Raw genomic sequence first — 18,067 nt, 5'->3', positions numbered from 1 at the left:
TTCCTAGCCTCCACCGTGATTTACAGAGTCATACAGACTACGATAAATAGCAATGTTTAGTATTAAGTCCATCAATATCAGGGAGACTGGCGAGAGATAGTGGTGAAATAAATACTTCATTTAGAAGATGAGAAAATGTCTTTATCATCAGTACAAAGAAACATTGAACTCGGAGCCTATGCTCACCCATAGTTCTAGTGATGAATAGTCATGAGTTGCCTCGGGTACTTTGAGGATACGTTACAGAAATAAAGAACTGACTATAATTCCATTTAGTACACAAACAGAGAGCCTTTCTCTTAAATAAAGCTAAGAAACTTGTTGAAGTCTTTTCAATGATCTGGGTGTTAGTGCATGTTCTGTAAAGGTAGGAGTAGAATTAGAACGTCTGAGGCCCCTTTCAGCCGTGTCTGCGTGGCTCTGTGATAGAAAGAGCAATGGGGGCGCCTGGGTGGCTCAGCCGTTAAGCCTCTGCCTTTGGCTCAGGTCATGATCCCAGGGTCCTGGAATCCAGCCCCGCATCTGGCTTCCTGCTCAGCGGGAAGCCTGCTTCTCCCTCTCACACTCCCCTTGCTTGTGTTCCCTCTCTCGCTTTCTCTGTCAAAATAAATAAATAAAATCTTAAAAAAGAAAAGAAAAAAGAAAAGAAAAAAAAGAAAGAGCGAGCAATGGATCCTGCACCGCTGGCAAAAACGTCACCACCAGGGGGCAGACTGGAGCACCTTCAGGATCACATAAGCCGTGGTCCACCCTCCTAGGGGTGGAGAAAGGGAGAAGGAAGAGCGTGATCATGCCTATCTTGAGCGAGGTGTGGTATGAGGCCAACGCCTGAAGATGCTGATGGTTCTGCTGCTCCTGGGGCCTGGTATGAACCGTATTAGCTGCAGAGTTGGGGCAAGTGTGCTTGTTGCTGGCATGCGTGAGTGGTAGCAGAGATTGCGGATTTTTTTACGCTGACCACAATGAGAAGGGACGTCCACGTTCTCTGAGTTCTGAAGGGTAGGGTGAGACGTCACCAGCCAGGGGAGGTGAGGGATTATGGTTGTAGGCCGTCTAGCAGGGAGATGTCACCGAGCAGCAGGAATCTCTGGGAGCTGGGCGAAAGGCAAAGGAGCGTGGCTGTGAGTTGTCCCCCCGTGGTCGCGTCCGACGGGTCCTTTGGCCTCCGTCACCTCCTTGACCTCTGTTTTGGCAGGCTCTGGGCTGGGTGCTCTGGTTATCCAAGATCCAAGCACAGTCATCTGCAAGAGCGGCGCCTCGGTGAAGATCGAGTGCCGCGCGGTGGACTTTCAAGCCACAACCGTGTTTTGGTATCGCCAGCTCCCTGCACAGGGCCTCACGCTGATGGCAACTTCGAACATGGGCTCCAGCGCCGCACATGAACGGGACTTCCCCGCCGCCAAGTTTCCCGTTAACCATCCAAACGACAGATTTTCCCGTCTGACGGTGACGAGTGCGAGTCCTGCGGACAGCAGCCTCTACTTCTGCGGTGCTTAGCACAGCGCTGGGCGGAGATCCGAGACCCCGACAAGAACCCTGGCAACAGCCCCCTTGGCCCCACCTCCCCCAACCCCCCGAGCCCTGCAGAGGGAGGTGTGGGGAGAGAAAAACCACAGACCGAGACATCTGTGTGTGTGTGTGTGTGTGTGTGTGTGTGTGTGTGTGTGTGTGAGAGAGAGAGAAAGAGAGAGAGAGAGAGAGAAAGAGAGAGCGCAAACACCCGAGGACAGAGTAAGCAGGAGGAACACAGGTGTTTGAGAACTAGCAAGATGGGAACGGAGCTGGGCCCTATAAAGTGGCCAGCTGACATGGCAATATCCCTGGGCTAAGGATTATAAGGCTTTTTCCTGACTGCCCAGCACATACACATGCACACACGTCAGGGGGAGAATTCCACAGGTTTCTAGGAAGTCAGGCCCTTTAAGTCTCCCGCATCCTTGGATGCACCCATTCTGCATGTCATTTCTTATCTCACACAGCAGAGATCGGCAAAGGCTGTGAGTCAGCTGGAACTGGAACTCGGTGCGCGCAAAAGTAATTTCCAGGACTAGTTTATAGCAGTCTCAACCCTAATTCAGGCGTCCGTGAGCGTTGGCTTGGCTCCATCACAACCGCCTACCCCTGCCGCTGTTTTCCCATTCTGGAATATGGAAAGCCATCTGACTGCTTCGGACTGACCAATAGTCAGTTTAAAATACTCTCTAAATGTCGGAGTGCCTTTTATCTTTAATCTGCTCTCTGGTACTGTTTTTCAGAATCAGTTAAGATTCTTTTGTTTTTTCTAACAAAAATAGACTCTGGCTAATTTAGTTCAGGTGACTCGATCAAATACTCCCTTGAGAATTTGAAGCCCCCCGATATTATGTATTTAATGGTTATTCTCCTTTTAAGGAAAGGTATAAGGGGGGGGACATTAAATATTATTCCTAAGTACCTTACATCAAGATTCATGTGTCCTTTTAACCAGAGGCATTACTTTCTCTTTTTAACAAGATATAGGGCAAAAAAATGTTTTATAAGATCCTTTGAAAGATCTCAATCTAAATTATTTTTTGAGGGAACTACTTGTAGTCCCATGAAAGAATAGAGTCATAAAATAAAACCACTTCAAATAACTAATGAAATTATGATTAGATGTTATCTTTGTCATTTTTCCTCGCTCCAGAAATGCTCATGAAAACAACAAAGTAACATTCACCTTTGAAGCAGGTGCTCGGTTGTGAGTAAACCCTCTGGGTTCACTATCCCCAAAGGGAGAGGGGGGAGAGAGGGCTCAGATATTTGAAATATTCCCTCTGACAAGCAGAGGGCTGAAACCAGGAGAAGCAACGAGTGAACATTGCTATGTCTTGGGTAGAAATTGAAAGGCCAGTGGAAAATCTCTTAGGCAGTTTTAAGTTTCTTAGTGGCATAAAACTTCCAATTCACTGTTTAAAACGAAAGCAAACATTTTATCCTGACATAGTCCCACTTGTCTATTTTTGTTTTTGTTATCAGTGCTTTTAGGCTGATTAAAAAAAAAAAAATCATTACCAAGACCATAATCAACAAGGTTTTCTCCTATGTTTTCTTCTTAAAGTTTTATAGTTTTGGGTCTTAAGTTTTAGTCTTTGATTAATTTTGAATTGATTTTTATGCATGATACAAGATAGGGGTCCATTTTCACTCATTTGCACGTGGATATCCAGTTTTTCCAACACCATTTATTGACGAGACTAGCGTTTTCCATTGTGGCACCCTTCTGGAAGATCAGGTGACCATGTACAAGTGGGTTTATTTCTGGAATCTCTATTCTGTTCCACTGGTCTATGTGTCTGTCTTTATGCCAGTACCATAATCTTTCATCATTATAGCTTTGTATGGAATCGGAGAAAATATTTGCAAACCACAAATCTGGTAAGACGTTAATATCTAAAAATATGTAAGAAACTCCTACAACTCAATAGCAAATAAAAATAATAACCTGATTTAGAAACTGCCAAAGGACTTGAATAAACATTTCATGGAAAGAAGACATGTAAATGGACAACAGTTATATGGAAATGTGCTTGAGACCCTCATCGTCAGGGAAATGCAAATCAGAACCAAAACGAGCTATCACTTCACAAGACTGTTATTAAAGAAAGAAAAGATACGTATTGGGGGGGATGCGAAGAAATGGGAACCCTTGTACAATAATTGGCCATGTAGCTGCTATGGAAAACAACATGGAAGTTCCACAAAAAATTTAAAAAAATAGAACTACCACCCAGCAATCCCACTTCTGGGTATATATCTAAAAGAATTGAAATCAGGATCTTTTTTTTTTTTTTAAGATTTTATTTATTTATTTGACAGAGAGAGAGACAGCCAGCGAGCGAGGGAACACAAGCAGGGGGAGTGGGAGAGGAAGAAGCAGGCTCCCAGCGGAAGAGCCTGATGCGGGGCTCGATCCCAGAACGCTGGGATCACACCCTGAGCCAAAGGCAGACGCCCAACGACTGCACCACCCAGGAGCCCCTGAAATCAGGATCTTGAAGAGATATCTGCACTCCCAGGTTCATTGCAGCATTATTCACAACAGCCAAAATATGGAAGCAACTCAAATGTCCATCAGTAGATAAGTGGACAAAGAAAACGCGGTGTATACATATAATAGACCATTATTGAGCCTTAAGAAAGAAGGAAATCTTGCCATTTGCAACAACATGGATGAAGCTAGAGCACGCGCCAGGTGGAATAAGCCAGTCACAGAGACATGAATAAAACATGATCCCACTTCTATGAATTAGCCAAAGGAATCCAGGTCATAGAAGCAGAAAGTAGAACGGTGATTGCCAAGGTCTCTGAGAAGAAGGGAGAGGGGACTTGGACTGATACACAGTTCAGTTACGCAAGATGAAAACTGGCTCGGGATTTGCTACACAACAGAGTAGAACAACATAGTACCCACAGTTAACAACACTGTTCTGCGCACTTCAGAGGTTGTTAAGAGGATAGGTTTCATGTCAAGTGTTCTGGTCACAAAACCAAAGCAAACCAAAACAAGGAAGCTACTGGAAGTGACAGATACGTCTATTAGTTTGACTGAGGTGATGGTTTCATGGCTGTGCGCCTGTCTCCAAACTCATTCAACTCTATGCGTCAAATATGTGCAGGTTTTCGTGCATCAATTTTACCTCAATAAAGCTGTTCAAAAATAAATAAAAGGGAAGTAAATCTGATACAGGAGAAAAAGGCCTCTAAAACACTAACTTACAAGATTAAAGGGAATTGGTTGCCTGGATGCCGGAGGAGCTCAGAGGGCTGCTAAGAGAGACAATTGACCAGTTTAATGAGAACAGAAACCCTAGCCCCGTGTTCCTAAGCAACAGGAGCTCATATACGTTCTTTCTAAAAGACAGGCATAAAAAGCCTCAGCGATCACTACCTTCTGTCTCTAGGTCTTCGCCGAAGTTTCAAAGTCATGGGGAAAAATATTTGTTGTGACTGGGGGTCTCTGCCCTTGTATCCATCAGGCAGGGGCAGGGGATTGTGCGGACCCAGCTGCCTCGGCCTGTGACACAGGGAGACCTAATAGAGTCCCAGAGCAGGTTCCTAGAGGAAGTCATGTTTAAGATGACATCCTGAAGGTGAGCTGGAGTTAATTACGTGGGACTGGGGATAATGAACCGACCGGCATGGCTGGGAGATCCATGCAACATTACTCAGGCAGGAAAGAAATTGGTGTGTTTAATGAAAGGTGTAGTTAGTAAGGTGGCGTGAGCAAAGAGGGAAAAAGGGGGTGAGTACAAGGTGAGACTGGAGAGAGATGAAAGTCAGGACACTTCGCATAACTGGAAGAATGAAAGAGCATATGATCCCTTGATGGTGGAATATAGCAAGAGAAGAGGAGAGAATCTAGGAGAGAAATTTAAGGAGCGCACTTACCTAGGAAAGGTTGAGAAAGCAAATTATACTGATAAACCATCAAACAATATAGGTTAATAACTAAGCAAATGTGTAACGAATACTAGTAACCATTCTATGTGATGTGGAGGCGTATACCAGCTGCTTGTTTCCCTGTCTGGTCTGACACTTGAGGTGCCTGGCTGCTCCTTTGCAACGTGTGACTGGCAACCCCGATCACTGCAGGGTGGGTGATGGCAGTATCAGAGGGCATCTGGTGAATTTGCCCCTTTGACCACTAGGAGGTGATGTGGGTCTTTCTAGAACACACCTCTAGCGCATGAAAAGCAAGCATAGATCTTCCTTGTTCTGAGAAATGGTTACATACTTGGGGCTCCTCAGGTGAGATATGTAGCTGCCGGTTGGAACAATGACTTGCAGATATCTTGGGATGCTGATAGGTCCTTGAAATGGTGGGATCCAACAGTATTCACCACATATCCAGTTCCCATAGTTGTCCGGTGCATACATAACTGGTAAATAAACAAATAAACGCCATCATCATTTCTGTTCAATGTTGTGCTGAATCTCCAGCCAATGGAACAAGAAAAATTGGGTAAGAAAGAGAAAGGAAGAGGAAAATGTGGTTATCGACAGATGACGAGTTTAATAGAAGATCCAGGGACAGCTGGGTGACTCAGTTAAGTGTCTGACTCTTGATTTTGGCTCAGGTCCTGATCTCAGGGTCATGAGATCGAGTCCTGCATCAGAGTCCACACTGGGTGTGGAGCCTGTTTAAGATTCTCTCTCTCCCTCCCTACCCCACTCTCTCTCTCTCTTAGAAAGAAAGAAAGAAAGAAAGAAAGAAAGAAAGAAAGAAGGAAGGAAGGAAGGAAGGAAGGAAGGAAGGAAGGAAGGAAGAAAGAAAGAAAGAAAGAAAGAAAGAAAGAAAGAAAGAAAGAAAGAAAGAAGGCAGAGAGACCCAAAGGAATCTAAAGAATCATTGTATTATTAATAATAAAATCTAATAAGTTTTAAGTTTTCTGAATTCAAAATAAATCTAAAAAATCAGTTTTTCAACATACTAGCAACAGTTAAAAGCTATATTTTTTAGAGAGAGACCACTTATAAATAGTAACATAAGATATAAAACAGTTAAGAACAAATCGATTAATAGCAACACCTTAACACAAAAAATTATTAAAATTTTAAAAGTAGATGATGTAAAAATCTGGAATAAGTGGAGATACATGCCATGAAAATGAATAAGTAAACGCAAGAGTAAGAGTATTCCTCTTTCTACAATATCATCTGTGTGTTCAAAGCAGCACTAATTAAAATCACAAAAGATTGCCCTACCAATCATGCAATTATTTTATAATTTAGGATAATAGAAAAGGCATAAATAAATAGACAAATGGAAAATAATACTAAGATTAAAAATAGTCCCGTGCATGTAAGGCACCTAATGTGTGACAGCCATCGTTGTGGGTGTATAAGGGAATGACGGAATATGCAGTAGGTTACTCTGCTATAAGTGGTTATCCATGGAAGGAGAGGTGAATTGAAACCTTTCCTCGCGGCTTAAGCAAAAATAAATCCTACATGGATTAATCACTTTAATGAAAAATTCTGAATGTTCATTGTTTTGGTAAATAACATGGGAGTATATCTTTATGAACTTATGCTATGGGAGCCTCTTTTATAAAAAAAATTAAAAATGCATACCAAAAATAAGAGAATGATGAACTCCACTAAATTAAGAAATTCAACAACAAAAAGAAATCACAAAGAGATGAAAACACCAGCCACAGATCGGAGAGATATTAACGACACACGTAACTGACAAAGGTTTCGTTTCCGGAATACACAAAGAACTGTTACAAATAATAGTAAGCAAAAAGAAATATGGGCAAAGGGCTATTTACAGAAAACACTAGAGTACTCTAAATATGAAAATTACATTCACCGTCCTCGGCTATCAGAACAATGCAAACCCAAACTACGGTGAGATCTATTTTAACCTGACAAAATTCAAAGGATACTAACTATTCTTCAGGTCTTAAGGTGGAGCCCTTGAAAACGCTCATGAACTGTTGATGCGACAATTGACTTGGCTGAACTCATCTGGAAAGCATCTTGCCACATTATGTGAAGCTGACATGGAGACCTTCAGGCTCAGCCTTCACACTCCCGGGAGCAGAGGAAATCTTGCACGTGTGCCTGACCATGCAGGGAAACGTACAAGAAGGCAGTACTGTTTGCAGTAGCATAAAAACCTAAGGAAAAAAACACCAATTCAAGAATGGATAATAAGTTTTAGAGAATAAGTAGAATGGAATGCTACATAGTAGTGAAAATGAATGATCTAAAATCATATGCATCAACATGAATTAATAACACAGACGTAATGGTGCATGAAAAAGAACATGTCACAGAGAAAACTGTGAACACCACGATTCCCTTTAGATAAATTCAAAGACATACAACATTAAATAATCTATGATTTATAGATTCTTCGTAAGTACTACCAATATAATGAAAAGCCGGAGAATAAAAATATAAACTTCAGGGCAATGGATACCTGGACAATGACATCTGGAAGAATAACATGGAGGCTTAAATTCTCCGTCCATAACCCATCTCCTCAGCTGATCGCTCAGACGACAGGCGCCAGGCTCTGGTTCCCTAGATGCGTTGTGCATTTGTTATTATGCTTTGCGTAGCTCAACATTTTTAACGTAAAGTAACTGCTCTGTGATTTCATAAGTGCAGCAAAACTATGATTGATAAACACCACGCTATATGATTCATGGCCCGAGGTGCAAGGAGAAGGGGAGAAGCCAAACTGACAAGTTAAAAAGCCAAGAAATGAACAATATTTATAATATTTATAAAAAATAGCAAAAGAGCAGCCTCTGGGAAAAAGGAAACAAGAGCGGGTTGAAACTCCCGCTGGTGGTTTCACCCGCTCTCCCTGCCCTCCCCATTCTCTGACATGTTTTTATCTCACACACACGGTGCCTACAAAGGCAAGAGCCAGTGATCACGTCATGAGGAGGCTGCTGATGGGGACAGGGGAGCCTGACAGAAAAGGCCACTTGCCACCTCTTTTTCCCCTCCGAGCCAACATGTTCTTCAGACTTCTCTGCTGTGTGGTCCTTTTTTCTGGGGAGCAGGTAAGCTCTTGCTGCGAACTTGCTGGTTGCCGGTTCCAGGACGGTTTCCTCTGACTGCGATATCAGGCTGCCTCCTGGGCTTTTTCTCCAGTTGCTGTCTCTTCCTTCCACAGGCTCCCTGGACACTAAGGTCACCCAGAGTCCTGGACACCTGGTCAAAGGGAAAGGACAGAAAGCAAAGATGGATTGTGTCCCTATAAAAGGACATAGTTATGTTTATTGGTATCACCGAAAGCTGGAAGAAGAGTTCAAGTTTTTGGCTTACTTACAGAACGGTGATATTATTGATAAAATAGAAACGTTTGATAATCAATTTTCAGCTAAATGCCCCAAGGACTCACCCTGCACCCTGGAAATCAAGTCCGCTGAGCCAGGCGACTCAGCCCTGTACATGTGTGCCAGCAGCGAAACCACAGTGCTGAATGTTAGCTTTTCTTAGAACACAAACGCATCATGGACAAAGCTCAGGAAATAACGTGGTGTATTAGGGAGGCAGGAACTAACAGAAACGCAGTGTGGAGGAGCATAAACCAGAAGGAAAAATTTGTAGAGAGCAGCTCCAGGTGAGCAGACAGGGATGTTTAAAACAGCTGATGGGGGAAAAAAACCCAAGAAAGGGGAAGGAAGGTGTAGAAGGGGCTGAGGTTTCCCATTTTGCAAGGTATCTAGCAAAGGAAAGAAGGAAAGATCCACCCAGGATACCTTCCCCCCCCCATGAATCTGATGGATTTTTAACAATCTTTATGAGCATATGTAATTCTGTGCTTTTTCCTGGCAACGTTGTGCCTTTGGGAATGAGGATAATGGGCAGGTCACCTGTCTTTCACGCAGACCCCGACCATCTGGGGCAGCACATTTCCTAGAACCAGACCCAGAGAATTGCTAGGGTTTTGTGACTGCTTCTCATAGCTGTCCCTGCCCTAGAAACTTGGTGGGAAACTCAGAAACCCCCTCCCTCCAGAATACTACAGTCATGCAACTTTTAAAAGCGACTGTATTGGGACATAACACACAAGCCATAAAATGCATCTGTTTTAAGTATTTATTTCTGTATTTAAGTATTTACGTTTTAAGTATTTATTTCTGTATTTAAGTATTTACGTTCTGTCCAATTTTTACACTCATGTGACCAGCATGACAGTCAAGATGTAGGACATTTTCTCCTCCCCAGAAAGTTCCCCCATGCTCCTTTATTGAGACCTGTGTTAATTTCTCTCAGCATTGTTATGTGGGTTTTTTTTATCATACATATCTTGCACATATTTTGTTGAATTTCTATTTACTTTAAGAAAGGTATTATGAATGTGCCTTTTAATATTCATAAGAACTTTAGGGCGCCTGGGTGGCTCAGTCCGTTAAGCATCTGCCTTTGACTCGGGTCATGATCCCAGTCCCGTATCTGGCGCCCTGCTCAGCAGGCAGTCTGCTTCTCCCTCTACCTCTGCCTGCCCCCTGCTCCTGCTCTCTCTCTCTCTCTCCCTCTCCCTCAAATAAATAAATAAAATCTTTAAAAAATATAGTCAAAAGAACTTGAGTTATTAACGTATCTTCTGCCAAGATTTCACATTAGCCCAATTCGGATCAGTCTTTACATTTCTCAACTGACGTCTCGCGGTCAGTACATTACATAAAAATACCTTGTCCAGAAGACAGTGCTCACCAGCAAGTGTATGTGAGCTCACAATGCCGACCTCACTTCCTGCGTGAACCCGCTAAGGGTCAGTACTGCTCTGCTCTCAGCTAAAATATACGAATGCAAACATATTGGTAAAAGTTGTGAAACTTCTGCAGCGTGCACGTGAAGACGAGGTACTTTTTGCTGATGCGAATAAGCCAAGAGTCAAGAATAGTGAAGGGGAGTGTTTTCCCTGCAGCGGGTGATTGAAGTGGAGATGGGGCATTGCAGTGTACTGGTCCAGCGGGGAGCTCTCTTCTCGCTCCTCCCCGGTTCATTTCCTCAGGTCCTCGCCCCTGCAACACGGGGTCACCTTTGTCCTTATTTTTCTACACAATCACTTCAGTGTTCTTAGCTTTCAGTATCCAGATCAGCAATCTCTTCCTTTTGAATGGATTGTTTAGACTGCTTGCTTTTAAGATACTTAAAATAACTAAATAGTATTTAGTTATAATTAAATAAGTTTATTTAATATATAATATATAACAATAATATTTAATATAATTAAAATAATATAATTATATAATATTTAGGCAAAAATGCCACATTTGCTCTTGTTTCCTTTCTTCTCTTTACCCTATTTCCTCTTTCCCCTTCTAGGTAAACATTTTTATTATTTTCTTGGTTTATCCTTTCTGTGCTTGTTTTGAAAATATATAAAGCATCCCAGATGGAGAAGTACCTTATTAGAGGCACGGGATGGGAGCAGACTATGGAATCTTTTGCAATATGGGAAAAGACGTTTAACAATGTAAACTTTTTCATTGTTTACTCCTTTGAGCTACCTCTGAAACAGGACACTGCTTAACAATGCATGCAAAGAGAATCTCTAATCCACTAGAACCGTCTAAATTCTGTCGACAAGAAGAGTATATATCTTAACATTCATTGGGATCTGAAGCGTCTCAGAATTCATAACCCTTGCTACTGTAAGAGGTTATTTTAAAGCATATACTGTGTAGAACTTTTTGCAATTCTGTTTTGGAGATATTATTTCTGGTTGCAGGATTCCTGAGCATAAAGCGTCACTCTTTCATGCAAGAAAGTATATCTCTATCATGCTGTGTCCCTGTCATTTTCCATTCCGGTAATGCCCCTCAAGAATCACATATACACTGGGGTGCCCAGGTGGCTCGGTTGGTTAAGCGTCAGACTCATGATCTCAGCTCAGGTCTTGATCTCAGGGTCGTGAGTTCAAGCCCCACATTGGGCGACATGCTGGGTGTGGAGCCTATTAAAAAAAAAAAAAGAGGAAGACATAACAGAATCACATATACATCATGAGAATGAAGATGAAGAGGAGGAGGATGAAGGTAACTGATGTTGAGGTTGGCACATAGAAAGATAGATTATAGAAATTGTATCACATTCCCAGGACTAAAATACAATCATAGTAAGTCCCTGTTATGGTCAAATTCAGGTCTGCAAATCAGTCTAAAGAAGGGGTTTACATTTTTTTCTTTTTTTAAAATCAGAACAGTTTGGACAAATCTGAGATTGCACATGTGGGCCAACTATTTCTGGGGATAGATGAACTTCCTCCTGCTTCCTTCCATGGACTCCATCCAGCATGAAGCATATTCTCTTCTAAAGCAGTCGTTCTAACTTGCGACCCATGGACCTCCAAGGGGTGCATGGATAGAATTCAGGGAATCCGTGAATTGGAATGGGAAAAATCGATCTTTAATATAATATAATCTCTAATATATAATATTATTATGTAATACTAATATATATATAATCTCTAACAATATAATATAATCTCTAACTAAAATATAGCACTTAGTTCATGAGAGATACAGTGAATAAACCACAGCAGTGTTAGCAGGACCTGTGACAAAGGCAATAATAGAAATCACAGATATTTGCATATATTACAGTTCATATGAAAGTCATAGGTATTTTTATATCTCATGACATAGAATAGATATCTATACTGTCGTCGCCGCTTTGAAATCATGGTAGTGTACAAAATCACCAGGATACGTTTTATTTAATGAATTTTAAAGATGTCTCATAGTAATATATCCTAAATTTCGTTTAAAATATTTTAATAACTGCATTTCAAAATAATTGGCTTCCTTTGTAATACAACATATTCCATTTCATGGGTTTAAAACATTATTCCGAGAAGGGGTTCTCAGGGTTCACTAGATTGCCGAAGGGGTCCACGTACCAGTAAGGTTAAGAGCCTTTGTGTGAGGAATGCAATCCTCAGCTTTGCAGATGTGACTGAGAACCTGAAGCCTAGACCGGCTCATTGAAAGCAACCTGCCAGCAAGCATTCTTGGTCTGAGTTCTACCCACACTCTTGCACTTTCTGATGGTCCTAATTCCAAATCATTGTATCATTGCCTTTCCCCCTCTCTCCCTCCCCCCCCCCCCACCACGCATCTTTCTCCCAGGTGGGGGCAGCAACAGTTTCTAAGCCACCACATTCCAACCAAAAGTTTCATCATGAAAGTATCTTTATTACAGATGACCTCAGAACATAAAAATAAAGCAAACATTTATCTACCAAAATAACAGCATTCTTGAAATAACTAATCTATGATTCGTTATTTTTATTTATCTAAGACTCTCAAGAAGAAACTATGTTATGCAATGAATTTGCACTCATTGGATAAATTTCAACTCGATATGGGAGAATGACATGTTAGCTAGTTAGCACAATTCTGGAAATGCCTGATTTTCTTTGACATAGTGTTAACTCCATAAATTCCATGAATTAGAATACCAGGCCCAGAAAATAATCACAGCAAACACAAATTCGGTACTTATTCTATATGAAGAATGGTACTAAAGTCCTTATTTATATAAAGTTCACAGCAACTTTTGAAGTAGATACTCATTATACCCATTTTACTGGTGAGAAAATAAAGTCAAGGGAAGTTAAGAGACTTGCCCACGTTTATGTAGCTGCTAGATGGCAGCACCAGGACTCAAGCCCAGGCTCTAATCCACTGCCACGAGGGGAGGGTGGGCTTAGGACCCTTTGGTGTTGCCGAAATCACTGGAGGAGCCTGTGCTCCGTCTCTACTGTATCCATTATAATAAATACAGAGGACGGAGAGAATGGACGCTATTTTATAACAATAGAACATGTGAACAGGTTCCTGCATTTGAAACAGTATTGGTGAGAACAGAGCAGTTGATGGGCAAGCAATAGACTCTGAAAATTGTAGGCAATTCTTTTCCTCGCTCTGATCACAGCAAGTGCCCACACACGGCGTATTGAGTGTGACCCTGGCCAGGAAATCAGGAATCTGGTCTTCTCACCATGGGGGAACGTGTCCATTTAGAAGGGATATAAAGAGTCGTGTAGGCAGAAGAAAGACGCAGGTGACTTGACCTCTCTGAGCCTTAGAATCCCCGTCTGCAAAATGAGCTGTGACAGTCAGTCACTTATAGCAGTGACAGTGTGTGCACACTGAGACAGGGGGAGCCCTACATCCTACTCCTTTCCCTTGGCCTCTTTCAGAGTCTGTGTCTAGACCTTCACAAAGACTCTGTCCCTACCACGGGCAGTTGGGCCCTCCGCTGTGTGGTCCTTTGTCTCCTGGGAACAGGTGAGTCCGACACCCGACACCCAGTCAGTAAATTCCTGTCCCCACTCTGATAACATCTTACAATAGCATTGGGCGAAGGGACGTTATCTCCAGCCTTTGTGTCCTTACCCCCCTCCCCCCAGGACCCCTGCATGCTGAAAGCTACCAGATGCCAGCATTCCTGCTCGCCAGGGCTGGACGGGCCGTGACTCTGGAGTGTAAACAGAACTTGGGATACGATGCCATGTACCGGTACTGGCAGGACCCAGGGCGAGGTCTGAGACTGATTCACTACTCAACCGTTGAAAAAGATGTTCAGAGAGGAGACTTGACTGAAGGCTACAGTGTTTCCTGAAAGGAGAAGGGGCTGTTCTCCTCTCACTGTGAAATCGGCGCACACCAACCAGACGGGGCGTGTATCTCTGTTCTGGAAGTGTAACAGATCTAGGAGACACGTTTTGCTACTTGTGTTTCCACTCTTTTAGTCCTTTTATATTTATCTGTATCTTTTCTTGAAATCGAACTGTGTCCTGCCACCTTTCCCAAGGCAAAGGATATGAAATTGAATAGAAACAGATCCAAGAAACTAATAGTCTAGTAAGAGAGTAATTAGAATAGATTAGAATAGAATAGGAGGGGTGGGGTGGGGTCATGAGATCTAGAGAAAAACCCAAGAGATTTCAAAGACTCTGGCCATATGTTATTTCCTGAGTGGGGTTATTGGCTCAAGGGCTCATTTTATTGGTGTGTTATCAAATTATTGTGTATATATTCCATATCAGTATTTTAATGTGGAGAAAACAACCTTATAGAACAACTGAAGGAGGAAGGAGAAACCTATGGAAAGATACACACTAAGCTGTTAACATGACTTCCCTGGAATAGGGGTGGGAGGAAGGAAGAGGAAAGTAAGCAAAAATAGATCACGGAAAAAGAAGTGTACTACTTAAAATAAAGGTTGATAAGAAAATCAGAGAAGAAAACGAGAGGTTATCTCATGATAAATGAGCTAGTTAAACCAGACCAGAAATACCAGGAAGGTGAAATAATCTACAAACCAGTGGCTACTCTCAGAGTCATAAAAACCATAACAAAACATCTGTATTCTTTGAAAAGATAATTAGATAATCATCAAAAGCGATGCCCAGTCCTGAGTTCGAACCCATGTTAAAGGATGTCTTTCAAACAGCTGCTAAACTTTGAATAAAAACCAGGTAGTAGATAAAACGAAAAATTCATTGATAGGGAAAGATGATGATGATGAAAATTGTATTAAGTTAATACAAATAACCTTTTTAGAAGGTTATAGAACAGCATTCACAGAATGAGAGAATTTTCATCAAAGAGCACGTGTCTATGTACACATATTCACAGAGAGGGTGAAAGGAGAGATCTGGGAAGAATCCCACTGAGGTGTTAACAGGCCTCATCTTTGGCAGTCATGTGGTATTTTATCTTTTATTGTACAACTTTCTAAAAAATATATATATATAGTTTCTGTTGGTAAAACTAGATATAAATTGTTTTAAAAAATGAATATTTATAAATGAATAAAATACAAACTAGGTATATTTACTGAGCTGGGATGAAACTTTCCTTCTGAGGCCAGAGGTGTTTTTGTAACATGAAGCAGTTACATGATTATGAGTCTGCAAAATGGTCATGTCACAGGAAGGTTGCTGATGGGACCTGGGGAAGCTTCATCCTTTTGCTAGTTTGATGCCGCTGTGGGCGCAGGGCTCCTCTGCTGTGTAGCCCTTTGTCACCCGGGAGCCTGCGGGTCCTGAGGACAAAAGAAAAATTCTATTCTGGGCTTCTCAACCCCCAGCCCCAAGCTCTTCCCTTGTCAGGGTCCCTCCTGGGCTTTATGTAAGCTTCTGTGAGCTCTTCTTATAGGCGCTATTGATGTCAAAGTCACGCAGACTCCAGGACATCTGGTCAAAGGCAAAGGACAGAAAGCAAGGACAGATTGTATCCCCGAAAAGGGACATACTTTTGTTTACTGGTATCAACAGACCCAGAAAAAAGAGTTGAAGTTTTTGATTTACTTTCAGAATGGACAAGTTCTTGATCAAATCAACTTGCTCAAGGAGTGATTCTCAGCTAAATGCCCCCCCAAACTCACCCTGCGTTCTGGAAATTCAGTCCTCTGACCCAGAAGACTCAGCGCTATACTTCTGTGTGGGCAGCTAACCCCAGGCACGGAGGTGGTGGTCCTCTAAGTGCACAAACTCTTCGTGGACCCAACTCAGGAAGCGGGTGGTGTATTTTGTTGGAAGGAGGCAACAAGGTAACTGGAGCTAGCTTACGCCACAGTGGACTTACCACGAGGCTAAAGGCTGTTCAGCAGCCATGAAGGAGTGATGGACAATTCTGGAAAAAAAACACCACTTGGGCCTGGGTCTGGAACAACTGCCTCTTCAGTTCTCATTTCTCTTCTTCTTTTGTCCACTTCGTGTAATTCTCTCCCTGTGTTCTGTCTTTCTCTTTTCTTCCAGTCCTCGTGGTGACGTCAGGACAGTAACTAAAGGTCACGGATTCGGCTGCCATCATTTCACCACACTGATAAGGGCCAGCTCAGCTCTTTCTAAACCTGGGGTTAAATCCAGGGGAAACAGTAGCCTGTTCATGATCCAGCCATGAACCTTTTCCTGGAGCATTCAACCCGTACCATGTATGCCTGAATGTATGTATTTCGAATCATATACATCTTGCTTTATTATGCATGCAATTCTGCGTTCTAGATTTTCCCACTTGGCTCGAGTGAAATGCTTCATTTTTCTGTATGTGACTGTAGTCTGTCGTTTCTAAGTGACGCACAGTGCTCTGTGCCCTCTTCTCCAGAATACACCCAATTTTCCTCCACCTTCGTGCCAGCTTTGAGTATGCTTGTACATTTCCCTTCCTGGACCTGTATATTCATTATAGGATTGTATGCCCAGAATCATGACTGTTGAGACATGGTCTACCATTTGTATTTATTTTATGTATCTAGATACCACCAGAGGGCTCCTCAGAATTGCTGTATGAGTCTCAAATCTCACTTAAAAGCACATAAAGCTTCCCATATCCCCTTACCCTCTTATGCTGTTATCCAGTTTCCAGATTGTTGTCAGTCTAGTAGTGTAAAGAGATTGTGATCTCTTCCATCCTGTTTCCCCTAGATCACCATCCATGTTTACCCTAACGACGCACATGACGATTTAAGAAAAATAAATAAAACCAATGATTTACTAGGAAGAGAGAGGGCGTTTACTCTATACTCCTATACTATCAACTGGCAACAAGCTAGAAAGCTGGAAAGTGGTGTCTCCCTCCCTCCTTCTCCCATTTGCATTTTTTTTCTGTTTGCTAATGAGTTTAAGTACTTCTTCATTCGATGTTGGTCCCAGATTTCTGTTCTCCAAATGGTCTCTTTGTATCCTTAGGCCATTTCTCTAGTAAGAGTTCTGCGTTTTTCTCAAGGATTTGTAGGCATTTCTTGGATATACTACTAGATATCGGTCTCTTTCTTATTTTAGAGTAAAATTGAAATGCCACCTCCCTATACGGTGCATCCCCATCCCAAACTTCAAAGAACCAGTAGATGTGGAGAGAAACAGGTGGTCTTTCTTCTGGGCAGGTGCTTGTAATGTCCATTACACGAATGCCATCTCTATTCTCCCAGTTCCAGGCCCCTGGCTTTCCAGAGTGCTGGCTTCCCCATTATTACTCATATCCTTGTGTAGCACAGAAACGTTTCCAACCACTGCTATGCCCCAAACTGCTTACCATCCATCAACAACCTCCTTTCACCCAGAAATGCTGAGAAAATCCTTCACTCCATTCAACTGTGCTTTTTGCTCCCTGGAGTGAACCAAATTAATTTTCCTCTCTCTCTCTCTCTCTCTCTCTCTTTTTTTTTTCTCTAACTGGATTCTGCTGGCTGGTTAGAGGAAGGAGCAGTAAAAATTCACATATTTTTTCTTAAAGACTTCCTATTTGCCCTCATATTATCTATTTTAGGGCCAAATGCCATCCAGTGCAATCACCAATTTCACTGAGCTCTTGATATGACAGCTGATTCATGTTAATTCCACCATTTTAATTCACTGAGCCCTAAAAGGATTGGGCAAGTTTTCATCGCATTACATGGCATTTTAGTCTCTGGGGAAAGAGGGAAGAGTAAAAAGAGAGCCATGAAAAATATATTTCAAAGAATGTATATAGTTATGGCAAATAAATTTTTTTTTTTTTACAAAAAATATGAGAATGTTATATGCTGTGTGTGTGGGGGGGGGTCGGACAAATTACAAATT

At 42.1% G+C, this 18,067-nt stretch overlaps 1 protein-coding gene, 1 long non-coding RNA gene and 2 gene segments (V, D, J or C); 3 read left to right on the top strand and 1 right to left on the bottom strand.

Annotated features, from left to right (window-relative positions):
- Positions 1-18,067, top strand: part of LOC103669001 — a 150,574-nt gene that overhangs the window by 56,739 nt on the left and 75,768 nt on the right.
- PRSS1 (serine protease 1) overlaps positions 1-18,067 on the top strand; it is a 113,026-nt gene that overhangs the window by 29,017 nt on the left and 65,942 nt on the right. The window contains exons 1-2 of one of the 2 annotated variants that reach the window (XM_040643904.1): positions 718-865; positions 1,196-1,489. The exons of the other annotated variant lie outside the window; for it this stretch is intronic. Coding sequence (XP_040499838.1) covers positions 835-865; positions 1,196-1,489 — 325 coding nt within the window. The 5' untranslated portion in view covers positions 718-834. Of the gene's footprint in view, positions 1-717; positions 866-1,195; positions 1,490-18,067 lie in introns of those variants that run through there. 2 annotated transcript variants of the gene reach the window in all.
- The window catches only part of LOC121105794, a 134,791-nt gene that overhangs the window by 56,315 nt on the left and 60,409 nt on the right, over positions 1-18,067 (bottom strand). The gene's annotated exons all lie outside the window — the stretch shown is intronic.
- On the top strand, positions 8,499-9,156 carry LOC103668999. The segment is given in 2 exon segments: positions 8,499-8,546; positions 8,660-9,156. Coding segments are annotated over 2 exon segments (374 nt in total).

This window comes from Ursus maritimus, unplaced genomic scaffold (genome assembly GCF_017311325.1).
Source record: "Ursus maritimus isolate PB19 unplaced genomic scaffold, ASM1731132v1 scaffold_3, whole genome shotgun sequence".
NCBI lineage: Eukaryota > Metazoa > Chordata > Mammalia > Carnivora > Ursidae > Ursus > Ursus maritimus.
This window is presented reverse-complemented; position numbering and strand designations above follow the sequence as displayed.